At 39.8% G+C, this 13,576-nt stretch overlaps 1 protein-coding gene across 5 annotated transcripts in view; it reads left to right on the top strand.

Annotated features, from left to right (window-relative positions):
- The first annotated feature begins 7,615 nt into the window (after nt 1-7,615).
- LOC144332952 (uncharacterized) overlaps nt 7,616-13,576 on the top strand; it is a 73,169-nt gene continuing 67,208 nt past the window's right edge. For 3 of the 5 annotated variants that reach the window (XR_013401226.1, XR_013401225.1, XM_077954699.1), the window contains exons 1-2: nt 7,617-7,782; nt 12,164-12,349. Coding sequence is in view for 2 of the 5 variants with exons in the window: in XM_077954699.1 (XP_077810825.1) it covers nt 12,253-12,349 (97 nt within the window). In the remaining 3 variants the exon portion in view is untranslated. Of the gene's footprint in view, nt 7,783-12,130; nt 12,350-13,576 lie in introns of those variants that run through there. The other 2 variants (XR_013401224.1, XM_077954700.1) reach the window with 2 other exon arrangements.

Below are 13,576 nucleotides of genomic sequence, written 5' to 3'. Positions count from 1 at the left end.
GGTCTGGTGCTAACTCCGGGAGTCAGTGTCAGAATTGAATTGAATTGTTGGAAAAGACACCACATATTTGGTTTCTGGTGGAAAGAAACCCCACTAATTTGGTGTCAGAAAACATGGGATTTGCTAGAACAGCCCTGACTAATATTTGGTTTGGGAAGAGAAAGGAAGAAAGGGTGGGAATGAGGAAACTTTGATCCCTAGATGGCTACCTAGTCACCCATGGTATGAAACTGCAGTCTCGTGATCAGTTACTAAGGGTAAAAGATAGGCTGGGCGTGGTGGCTCATGCCTGTAATCCCAGCACTTTGGGAGGCCGAGGTGGGCACTTCACCTGAGGTTGAGAGTTCGAGACCAACCTGGTCAACATAGTAAACCCTGTCTCTACTAAAAATACAAAAATTAGCTGGACATGGTGGTGTGCGTCTGTAATCCCAGCTATTCGGGAGGCTTAGGCAGGAGAATGTCTTGAATCCAGGAGACGGAGGTTGTGGTGAGCCGAGATTGTGTCACTGTACTCCAACCTGGGCAACAAGCGTGACACTCCGCCTCATTAAAAAAAAAAAAAAAAAAGACTAAAGGTAAAAGTTACTGGTGGAATTTTGAAATGCTGGTAGACCTAAATTCCAAGGAGTTGGCAATTGGATTTGTAAGACTATGCAAAATAATAACAAGCATCCTAAATCTACAATCTCTTGGTTTTTGTTATTTGTAATAGCTGAAACGAAAGTAAAAGTGTGAGTGCTGGGTTGGGCTTTGATGGTGGAGTTGGCTCAGATTTCGGTTGGTCTGAGCTTCAGTCACTAGCCTCAAAACTACCCCTAATGGGGAAACTACGCGGAGAAAGTAACTCTAAATCCTCCGGTCACCAAGAAGGTAGACCACATCGGGGAGAGACAAAACCCAAAAATGACTTAAGCCAATGGTGTGGCATGAAGGAGTTGTCTCATTTTGTGGATCAGCTGTCATCAGCTTCCCAAAAAACCTTTACTAAAATGGATTGTGAGAGTGACAAATTTAGGGGCAGTTTCTTTGGTTTTAAATGCTGCAGAGTGCAAGAGCAAGTTTGGTTAATACAGGACCTGCAGCTAACTATGGAACAATTACAGACCGCTAGACATCATCCAGACACACAGGAGGTTATTCCTGAGAAAACCGGCATCCTGGTGATCTGGATAAAAGCCACTGTAAGGTGTATTTACCCAAAGATGGGGGGCTGTTCAACTCTCTCTACAAACCAGGTAGAACACCCAAGATGAAGCAGCTGATGCTTTGTATGCAAGCTATGTTGGATTGACTTTATGAGGACCAAGATATTCATCCAGGAATATGCCTGTTACCCAGGACCTGGTAAATACTGTGAGTAAGGGGGCCCTTCTTACAAGGGTACCCCATGAAATCCTACTGCTGCAAAACTGAACAACAGTTTGAGTAGAACAATTGTCTGGCGCCTAATGTGTGCTCTCAAATTGGTTTGAGTCTTAGATACTTGTTCCAGATCGTGGTAGCAGTGAACAAAACAGACAATTCATGGTCCCCATGGAGCTAATATTTTGATGTTCTATTACAGAAATGGACGTGGGATGGAGACACCTGACATATTCAGAGAACTAAAGGCTCCTCCATCACCAAAGGAGTCTTGGAAATTTACAGCCGTGATTCTATATTGTAATGATGGACGGAACCTTACACTGGGTGGAGGTCAGCAGGACTGTTGGAATGCCAAAGTTGGCTCCCTGAGTTTGTCTTTGAGCTATCTGGACATCCGTGCCACATTTTAGAAAAACTGATGATAATTTATTTTTATGTTAAAATTTATCTTACAAGTATTTCATCTGTTATGGGAGCAAAACACATTCCAGAGGGGAAAATACACACATTCCTGTACTCCATGTCCGAGAAAGCAAAGTGAATACTTTCTGCTGCCAATACACTTAATTAGGATAGACAAGGGAGACAGTACCATTTAAAGTCATGTTTTTGTGAAGTCATATAAGGAAATGGACATAATATTGAGTGGTCAGAAATCTATGTTCTAGGAATTTAAAAAAATGCACTGGGTCTGTTTTATAAGAAGAAGAATTAAAAGAAACATGAGTGGGAGTTAAGTATTATTATAAAATGTTCTGCAGATTTAATAATGTGGTTCTTTACAATTTGTCATTCCTGCACAGCAGGGAGATAAGACAATTATTTTTGGTGCTTTATGAGTATTGTTTAAATTATTCAGTATTCTCTTTTATAGTTAAATTGCTGAAGTAAAAATATATCAGAAAATTAATGTACTTTGATTTATACAATAACAATACCTTATAACTAAATATGAGCTGATCACACTTACGTGCTCTTTCATCAAATACTCCCAATGCTTTGAAATAGAAATTATAATTGATATCACTTTAGGTATGAGAAAATTATGGTTCAAGAAGGTTTTATAATTTTCCCAAGATGCAAGCGGTGTCGTTGGGACCAGAACTTGGGAATTCTGACTAGAGATTTTGAGCTGGGTAGATGTAGCGATCAAGAGAATGGGTGCTAGTGTCAGCTGGACCTGGGGTTGTTCCCCACCTGTATCCTTACTTATTACTTAACCTCTCAATCCTCACTTTCCTCTTCTGAAAATGGGGATAATATGACCTACCTCATAGCCTGGTAGTGAGGATTAAATGAGATAATTACTAAATGTGAAGTGCTTACTTGGCGTGTAGTATATATATGTTCAATTAAGTATTGCAAATATTATTGATAAAGAATAAAGTGGAAAATAAAAATAATGACTTACTATTGTCTTCTTATTTGGAAGAAAACAATAGATTAAAACAGTGGAGGCCAGGCATGGTGGCTCATACCTATAATCCCAGCACTTTGGGAGGCCAAGGCAGGAGGATCACTTGAGCCCAGGAGTTTGAGACCAGCCCAGGTAACATAGTTGAGACCACATCTCTATCAAAAAAAAAAAAAAATTAAAAATTAACCAGGTGTGGTGGTGTGTACCTGTAGTCTCAGCTACCCAGCTACTGGAGATGGGGAGGCCCAAGATGGGAGGATTGCTTGAGCCCAGGAGGTTGAGGCTGCAGTGAGCCATGACGGAGCCACTGCATTCCAGCCTGTGTGACAAGAATGAGATCTTGCCTCAAAAACAAACAAACAATCAACAACAACAACAACAACAAAAGCCTAAAATGCAAAAGAACAGTGATTCTCAATTGGAGGCAATTTAGTCCCCCACCCCCATAGGTCATTTGGTAATGTCTGTAAACATTTTTGGTTGTCACAAATGGAAGGGTGCTACTGGTGTCCACTTGGCAGAGGCCAAGGCTGTCATGAAACATCCTACAATGCACAGGGCGGGCCCCACAGTAAAGAATTATCAGGTCCAAGTGTCAGTAGTGCTGAGGTTGACAAGCCTTGCATTAGAACAACAAGAATTCATTGAGTATACTTAAAAAATTGTATTTGTTTTTGTTTTTTGATAGAGATGGGGGCCTTGCCATGTTGCTCAGGCTGGTCTTGAACTCCTGGTCTTAAGCAGTCCTTCCTCCTTGGCCTCCTAAAGTGCTGGGATTATAGGCATGAGCCTCCACACCCAGCCCTTATTGAGTATACTTTTAATGAGCCATGTAAACATCACTTCTCCAAGCACAGAAGAATTTGAAAATAGGAGATAATATATTATCTTTGCAAGTGTAGAACACAAAAATTAGTGTAAGGAAATGGCATGGTTTATGTTGGACATATGAATAGATGATAATCTAGAGTTTTTAATAAGAAAGAAAAGTTACCAGTTAAGTTCTTTGTGGTTAAGAGGTGACAGTTTTCAAAACTGACAATTTATGGTTCATTTTTTACAAAATAAATTTTCCTGTGATAGGAGCCCTTAAATTCATCAGCAAATGGCCTCCTTCGCTGGCTTTCCATTATTCATTGAATAATAGCCAGGGCTTTAGTAACAGCAGTAAGATATGATTTAATGAAAATAAATTATAGAAATTTGTATTTAAGTGAGGGCTGGATGTGGTGGCTCATGCCTGTAATTCTAGCACTTTGGGAGGCCTAAGCGGGTGTATCACTTGAGGTTAGGAGTTTGAGACCAGCTTTGTCAACATGGTGAAACCCCATCTCTATTAAAAATACAAAAATCAGCCAGGTGTGTTGGCACACGCCTGTAATCCCAACTACTCGGGAGGCTGAGGCAAGAGAATCACTTGAACCTGGGAGGCGGAGGTTGCAGTGAACCGAGATGGCACCACTGCACTCCAGCCTGAGAAACAGAGGGATACTCTGTCTCAAAAAAAAAAAAAAAAAAAAGGAAAGAAATTTGTAACTAAGTGGGAAATAATGTAATTTAGATGTATTAGTATTAAGACCAAAATGCAGTATTCTCCTACTTAGAAATCAGGAGACTCAGTACTTTTCACAGTGATCTTAGCTTCTCTTAATTTGAATATTTTAAAGCTAATGATATTATGAAAATGGAATCCCACATACCAATTCACTTAGCGGTATTGATCATGATGGACTAATTTCTCTAGATTTATAAACTGAATAATTTATTATTATGCAATACACCCCACATTAATGGCTTCTACAAAGTAAAAGCAAAAAACTAATCTTTCACCAACTTCTACTCATGTTTGAAGAAGAACTTCCTGTATATATGTCAAAATCAGTCACCACAGAGCCCAGAGGTATCAGATTATATAATGTGCTGGTGTAGAGAGCAGATATAAAGGGATTTTTTTTAATTTTTAATTTTTGTGGGTACGTAGTAGGTGTATATATTTATAGGGCATATGAGATGTTTTGATGCCAGCAAGCAATGTTATAATGATCACTTCATGGAAAATGGGGTATCTGTCTCCTCAAGTATTTATCCTTTGTGTTACAAACAATCCAATTATACTTTTAGTTATTTTAAAGTGTACAATTAAATTATTATTATTACCGTAGTCACCGTCTTGTGCTGTCACATAATAGGTCTTATTCATTCTTTTTTTGTACCCATTAACCACCCCCACCTTCCCTCCCTTCCCCCAACTACCCTTCCCAGCCTCTGGTGACCATTCTTCTACTTTCTATCTCTATGAGTTCAATTGTTTTTATTTTAGATCCCATATGTGAGAACATGTGATGTTTGTCTTTCTGTGCCTGGCTTATTTCACTTATCATAATCATCTCCAGTTCCATCCATGTTGTTGCAAATGACAGGATCTCATTCTTTTTTTACAGCTGTATAGTATTCCATTGTGTATAAGTACATTTTCTTTATCTATTCATGTGTTGATGGACACTTAGGTTGGTTCCAAGTCTTGGCTATTGTGAATAGTGCTGCAATAAACATGGGAGTGCTGATATCTCTTTGATATACTGACTTCCTTTCTTTTTGGGCATATGCCCAGCAGTGGGATTGCTGGATTATATAATAGCTTTAGTTTTAGTTTTTTTGAGGAACCTCCAAACTGTTCTCTATAGTATTTGTACTAATTTACATTCCCACCAACAGTGTATGAGGGTTCCCTTTTCTCCGCATTCTTGCCAGCATTTATTACTGCCTGTTGTTTGGATAAAAGCCATTTTAACTGGAGTGAAATGATATCTCATTGTAGGTTGTTGTTGTTGTTGTTGAGACAGAGTCTCATTCTGTCACCCAGGCTGTAGTGCAGTGACGCAATCTCGGCTCACTGCAACCTCTGCCTCCCGGGTTCAAGAGATTCTCCTGCCTCAGCCTCCCAAGTAGCTGGGATTATAGGCATGCACCACCACACTGGGCTAATTTTTGTATTTTTAGTGGAGATGGGGTTTCACCATATTGGCCAGGCTGGTTTCAAATTCCTGACCTCAAGTGATCCGCCCGCCTTGGCCTCCCAAAGTGCTGGGATTATAGGTGTGAGTAGCCATACCTGACCTCATTGTAGTTTTGATTTGCGTTTCTCTGAAGATCAGTGATTTTGAGCACTTTTCTTATACCTGTTTGTCATTTGTATGTCTTCTTTTGAGAAACGTCTATTCAAAATCTTTTGCCCATTTTAAAATCAGAGTATTAGATATTTTCCCATAGAGTTGTTTAAACTCCTTACGTATTCTGCTTATGAATCCCTTGTCAGATGGGTAGTTTGCAGATATTTTCTCCCATTCTGGGGATTGTCTCTTCACTGTGTTGATTGTTTCCTTTGCTGTGCAGAAGCTTTCTGACTTGATGTGATCCCATTTGTCCATTTTTGCTTTGGTCACCTATGCTTGTGAGGTATTACTCAAGAAATTGTTGCCCAGATTAATGTCCTGGAGAGTTTCACAGATGTTTTCTTGTAGTAGTTGCATAGCTTGAGGTCTTAGATTTAAGTCTTTAATCCATTTTGATTTGATTTTCGCATATGATGAGATAGGGGTCTGGTTTCATTCTTCTGCATATGGATATCCAGTTTCCCAGCACCATTTATTGAAGACACTGTTTTTTCTATACATGGTTTTTTTTTAAAAAAATGAAGAATATTAAAGAAAGATGCATTGTTTCAGCTAAAGCCAGGCTTACCACCATGATTGTACCCTGAACACTGTTTCAGGAAAGACCTCAAAAGTATTCATGGGCTCAACAAGGGGTATGGGTATGGCATATGCTTCTCTGGTCCTAGCAGGGCCGGCGTGCTGCCATGGTTGGAGGAGAGGACCAGATGTTGTGCTGAAAGGAGAAGACTGGGGGTGGGGGAAGGGTGGTGGTATCATTCATTCAGTATGTATGTATGCATGTGTTTATTATTTATCCAGTTTTTAAATAGGGTGAGAATATACATCATTTAATATATATTTATTGATCAACTAATATGTGCCAGGCCTGTTTTTGTGCTGGCAACAGAACAATAATGAAGGCAGAAGAGAAGGAAAGGGAGACAGCTTGACAAGGAAACACCTAGCTCCCCCAACCCCTCATAAATTCACACGTTTATAGGTTGATGGAGGAAAAACTTATCTAAACTGAAAATTAGACAAACTATTTATTACACATAGTATACTAACAAAATATATAAATACAACAACAAAAAGTAAAGTGGATTATGAGTAAAAGAATAACTATAGGAACTAATCTAACCTAGGGGGTCAGAGGAGGTAGCCAGTAGGGTATAGTCTTGCTTAGTGTAAAACAAACAAAACCCCCCCAAAAACAAAAGCATGACTTTGGTTTGATAAGCAGCATAATTCAGATATCAAATATTCCTAGTTAAGTGTGTGGTTCTAGGCCTTTAAAAGACAGAATCCTGTGGCAGGTGGCGGTCAGTTTCACGATGTAGTTGGTAGAACAAACCAAGGTTGATGGGATATCAAAAATCCTGATTGGCTTTAGTTACCGAGTGACTGCTGGGAGAAATGTGGTTTTAAGAAAGGGTGAGATTGGTGTGCAGGCAAGGAGCTGGGAGAGAACTCCAGGTCTAGGAGATACTTTGGAAGGAGTAAAAAGCAAACAAGAGGTAAACAGAATAATGTGATAGGTGGAAAAGCACAGGAGCCCATGGGGAAGGCTGGGCTTTAAGGGCACAGACAGTGAAACCAGCTAGAAGGCAGGAAGTGCACCCTGGGGTGGCCCTCCCGCACAGGAACCTGACCTGGACAGGAAGTGAAGGGCATCATCTGAGGAACAGGAAGGGGAGATGTGAGGGAAATAAGTGTCTGTTGCATAAACTTTGCTAGAGCTTTTATCCTGTTACAGGGTTGTAGGCAGCTTGGAGCTTCTCTGACAAAATAATCTGGCCTGCTGGGAGGTATTCGTGAAGGACAAGAAGGGAGACGGGAAAGGTTAGAGTGTGGACAATTACTATGGGGCTCTGTCTTGTCTTGGCTCCCTTTTGGGTGACATAAAATATTTGTCTTGGATCCAAACAGGATGAAAATAAGTCTCATTTCCTCCCCTCTCCCAACCCCCTGCCTCCCATGATGAAATGATCTATATGGGACTCTTGGTTGACATATATCTTCGTGCTTTAATACAAACTAAAGGTTCAGGAGTGGGAAGTGGTTAAGAAGTTGTTTGCTGGGGATTATATCGATAATTCATCCTGTTTAGACTGAAGAATGACAATGATAAAGAAATTAAAACAACAAACAAACAAACCCACCAGGGTAAATGGGGCAGGGGAAGCTGAGAAGTTAAAATGAAGACAGAATTGAACATATGTAAATATAAACTTTTTTTTTTAAACCAGCTGTAAACAAAGTGGTATGAGGACAGATGGGAAGAGATATAAAAATAAACATTAAGTTAAAGGGGATAATTATAGGAGCCAAAATGAGAGGTGAGTGTTGCAAAGGATCCAACTAACTTTAGAGACTTGAGAAGTTTCTTCAAACATTTCCTTTCAGGACACTGTGGGGCTTTCAATCTTTCAGGATTTACAAGACCTTAAATGTATATGCTTTAAATATACACAAACACTCACATTTTTTTTGTTTCTTTGTTTTTTCCCATTGGGGGAGAAGAGAGAGTAGGAGATGTGTTCTTCGTTGTCATTTGGAAAACAGCTTCCGGTACATTTTATTTGCTTTTAAAAGCCCTGGAGAATAGTCAGCAAATAGAAATTGGTTTGCAGAAATAACATGGCTTCCTGGAACTTAGGGGGAAGGAAATGGGTGGTTTCTTTAATGACTATAGTATTTGTTTAGTATAGTGTGTGTTATAACTAAAGATAGAATTCTGGCTAATGTCCAGGAGGGAAGGTGAATTTGGATATTAATGAATTCGGAAGCTTCATACAGTTGCGTTGAATGTACTAGGTTAAGTAAGACAATAATGCTCTTTGTTTTCCCTATTGTGGCCAGATCAGAGTGGACTGAAGTTTGTTTGCAGATATCTAATCAGTTTAAATTGAAGGGCGTTATTATTTACATATGAAGAGCTAATGACTTTAATGTAAGCAAGTAAGCTTATTTACAACAAAGAAGTGATTGGGTGACAAGAGGAGGGTCGATACTGCCTTAATTAGTTGATTTGCTAATTATTCTTTTCTGCTGGGTGTGATAGTACTTTTCCTAATGAGCAAGAATGCTCCAGCAAGCGATTTTAACACAGTAGTAGTAGCAATAGCTTCTTGGCCATTTTAGGTCCATTCGTGCTGAAGTTGTTGACTTTATACAATTTTGCAGACTTCATAAGATCTAAGTGTATTCCTGTAGGTTTATCCTATTTATCAGCTGTATGACTTAGCTCAAGTCTGAGAAGCTTAAAAGGCATTTACTGAAAGTGAAAATAAATTAGATGGCAGGTTTGAATTTAAATAAGAATTAAAAATATGTCACGCAGCAGTGCTATGCATTTATTTCTTCAGGCTTCTTAAAGATATTGATTGGTAATAGATGCATCCATGCTCATTGGTGTGGGAAGCCCTGGGGGAATGGCTAGAAGGCTCCTTCATTTTCTTTTGTGCAGGCTTGCATTTCTTCTGTATTTGAAAGTCATGATACTGAAGAAATTCAAAAAAATCCCCAGGAGATTCCATGTCCACATAACAAATGCAAACTTATCTTTATTTTAATGTGTTCACTTCTTATAACTCCTTGACTGGAACCCTTGACTTCTTCCAGTCTGAGAGTCCTGTAAGTTTCTGCCATAGGCATGCACATTCCTGACACCACACTTTTGCTTGGCTGTGCCTCCTGCCCAGAATGCTGTCTATTCTCTATGCACATCCTCTCTCTATCCCATTTTTGTCCTATTTCTTCCTGATTCAGAGAGGGTGGCGATTGGTGGATATGGCTAACATTATTAAGTATATCTCATGCTTTACGTACTGTGGTGGCAATTTATGTGCATTGTTTAATGATACCCCTGTTTTACAGGTAGGGAAAAAGAGGCTTAGAGAATGTCACTGGGCTCACACTAGTAAGTGGCACAAAGCCGGACTATAAATCTAGGTCTTTTTGGTCATTTCTGGACTTAATCTTATAGTGCCTTGAATTGTTTCTTAGCTATTGCATCTACTAAGGCCTTATTTCTCTAACCAAATTGTCAGTGGCTAGAGGCAAGGAGCTTATCTTTTAGTCTGCGTAGAGCAGGCCCTCAATAGTGATAGCCTTCTATTGAAGTGAAAAATAACATGTAAAAAGTTAAAGGATTTTTATTATTTGGTTAAACACTGGAAGAAAGAAACAAATCCCAGGAAACTAATTTCTCAAAATTACTGCATGAACACAAGACACTGTGGTTCTTAATGTGGTCAGCGCCATTCCCATGGGTGTCTGGAAACGTGGGGGGCAGGTCTTAGGTTGTCGGGATTCTGAAGGTATCTTGCAGTTAGTGTGTGGTAGACGGGGATGTCAAACATCTTGCAGAAAGTGGGACAGTTTTGCACCCTGCAGGGGCCCAGTAAGGGAAGCAGCACCTGGAAAACATGAACCCAGATGCCAGATTGAGTTCCAACCAACCTCCACCTTTTACTAACTGAGTAAATCTTTCTCATGTTAACCATGTGCCCTCTCCACTCGTGGCACATGGTTAGTTCCCAATAGCGTCAGCTCATAATCACCGTCCTCTAGAAAAGTGTTGCCCATGGCAAGACATGATCTTTGCGGAGAGACAGAACTTACTAGACTAGTAGTAACAGTATAAAAATCAAGATGTAATGAACATATAGAATGGAATAATAGACAATGGAAACTCCAAAAGATGGGAGAGTGGGGTGGGAGTGGGGATGAGGCATGAGAAATTACCTACTGGGTGCAATGTATAGTATTCGGGTGATGGGTACACAAAGAGCCCAGACTTCACCACTACACAATATATCCATATAACAGAACTGCATTTGTATTCCCTAAGTCTAAAAAAAAGAAACCAAAACTTAAAAAAAAAAAAAAAAGAATCAAGGTGTGTTCCAAAACAGTGCTTCTCAAACCTGGATGTGCTTACAAATCCCTTAGAAATCTAGTTAAAATGCAGATTCTGATTCAAGGAGGGCTAGGGTGGGACAAGAGTGTCTGCATTTCTGATAAGCTCATAATCCCAGAGCTGCTGTTGGGTACCAAAGTTCTAAAGTACCTTGAGGGAGAAGCCAACTTAATGAGTGAAATAATGAAGCATTTATTGCATATCTACTATATAACTTAAATGATAAAAATAGAGTAATGGAGGTTGGATATGAGGAGTATAGAATTTGATTTCTTCACAGAAGGAGCTTCCATCTGCTTTGCCACTTTTATCTGAGAGACAGAGAGAAAGAGAGAGAGAGCGCACGCACATTTTCCATAGATAACTATATTTTTCAGGGGAAAAAGGCAGAGAGGTATTTCTTATGTGTGTTTCCCCACACGAAAAGGCCATTTTGGGTACCCAAATAATTTTACAGGAGGTATTATAACTAAATAAAGGAAAAACTTGGCAGCCATTCTTGGATGCAGGGGGTAAGCCTTGCATATCTCAGAACTAGTGCGAATGGTGTGCATTTGGGTGTTTCTGTGTGTGCACAGTTTTACATGTCTGTGAGCTGGAAAGTATATTGGGCCATTGCTAGGGAACTGATTTCTTAAACATCACTGGAGAAGAGGGATATTTTCCCTTATACAGATTAAAGCCTCAAGTTAAGGGGCAGGAGTTCCTAAGGCAGCCTTGACTAGGAACTTTGCATATTACAGGCAGTCGATGTTATTTGAACGTAGTCATTGAGAGAAGAGACTACTCATTATCCACTTAAAATACTTCCCGGCTGCAGCATGGTGTTGTACGGAAGCCAAAGCAATTGGCTTTGCATTTGGCCAGCTGATTTAGCAAGAAATTTCGCAAATGATGCAGTCCTTACAGATGGTGCTGTTGGGTTTTTTAGAATGTTTTAAAACACTGATGGATTTGACCATGAACTGAATTTCCAGTCTCTTAGATACACCTCTAGCCACCCCTTGACCATCTCCACGGCAGCTGGAGACAAGGAACAGACCTTTTCTGCAACCTTATGATAAATGATTTCCTTTAAAAACCACTTACTTAATAAAAATGATTTGGTGTAAACTTGGCCAAGGGGAACTCTTGAAACGTTCAGTTTCTTTGCCTAACTCTGAGTTGCTTAAGTCACATTTTTGCATGGCTCTTGATTGACTTTCTGGTGCTCTGCCTGGAGGTCCTTGCTTGTCTGTGAGTTGCCTGAGTCACATTTTTACATGGTTCTTGATTGACTTTCTGGTGCTCTGCCTGCAGGTTAAGAAGGAGCCAGTATCTCCAGGAGGAGTCAGAGAGCGCTCTGCCAGTGTGAAGTGTAAATTCTTGAGAGGCTGTGGCAAGGGTCCATGCCTGAATGTGTAGAGCAAGAACAGCTGGAGACTGTGGCTTTCTCCAGGAAGAAGTTTCTAAATTTGCCTCTTAGAAGATACCAGAAAGTTCAAGGTACTGTACCATCTTCACAGGCTGAATTCTTGTTCGGATCTTTACAACACGGACCGGTTCTGATCTTTGCTGTTGACTGCTTGCTTGTTTTCTTGGTTTCTATTTGAATCATCACCTTTTATTTGTCTTTCTTGGTGCCCTTTTGGTTGTGCTTATTTCGGCTTTATGTAAGCAGCATCTCTGCATGCATAAATGAGGCAGATAAAATTCCCCAGGGTGACTGATCTGCCCTTCATCTATTTTTAGCACTGCAAAGAAGTTACCATAGCCTACAGCATAACTCAATCACTGTAAGCCAGTGAGCACATTCTGAGGTTTTTTTTTTTTTCTTTTTTTAAATAACCTTTCCTGGAGGCATTTGGTATAGGCTAAGCTTAAAGGCACATGATTCAATCATTGATTATTCAAGACATGTCATACTTAGGCTTTTATAATCACCATATTGTCACTGTCAACTAGGTATTCAGCTCTGGTTTCTAATTTTGCACTGGAAGCTGTACAAAGTCTATTGTGTTGTGTGTGTGTGTGTGCGTGTGTGTGTGCGTGTGTGTGTGGCTCTGGCAATGCAGAAATGGCAACAAGGAAGTATCTAGCACCCACTAAAAGACTGATGAACACCAATTTGCTTTCTCTCAGTCAAGCCATCTTTCTGAAGAGAAACCTTGGCCTGTAGCTTGAACTGTTTGATCCTTGTATATCTTCCATCCCTTCCACCCTTAAGGAACCTCCATAAGGTGAGGACAATATGTCTTATTTACCACCTGCTATGGTCTAAATGTTAGTGTCCCCCTCAAATTCATATGTTGGAACCTAATACCCAATGTAATAGTATGAAGAGGTGAGCCCTTTTGGGTAGTGATTAAGTCATGGTTCAGTGCCTATATTAGTCGGGGTTCTCTAGAGGGACAGAGCTTATATATATATATATATATATATGTGTGTGTGTGTGTGTGTGTGTGTGTATATATGTATGTGTGTATATATATATATATTTTTTAATTTTATCAAGTTTATATAGTTTATTTAGTGGTATTAACTCATACGATCACAAAGTCCCATACTAGGCTGTCTGCAAGCTGAGGAACAAGGAAGCCAGTCCAAATACCAAAGCTGAAGAACTTGTAATCCAATGTCTGAAGGCAGGAAACATCCAGCAGTGGAGAAAGATTTAGTCTGGGAGGCTAGGTCAGTCTAGCTTTTTCACATTTTTTCTGCCTGCTTTATATT

The sequence above is a fragment of the Macaca mulatta genome, chromosome 11 (genome assembly GCF_049350105.2).
Source record: "Macaca mulatta isolate MMU2019108-1 chromosome 11, T2T-MMU8v2.0, whole genome shotgun sequence".
Lineage (NCBI taxonomy): Eukaryota > Metazoa > Chordata > Mammalia > Primates > Cercopithecidae > Macaca > Macaca mulatta.
The sequence above is the reverse complement of the archived record's forward strand: the minus strand, read 5'-3'. Positions and strand labels throughout refer to the sequence as shown.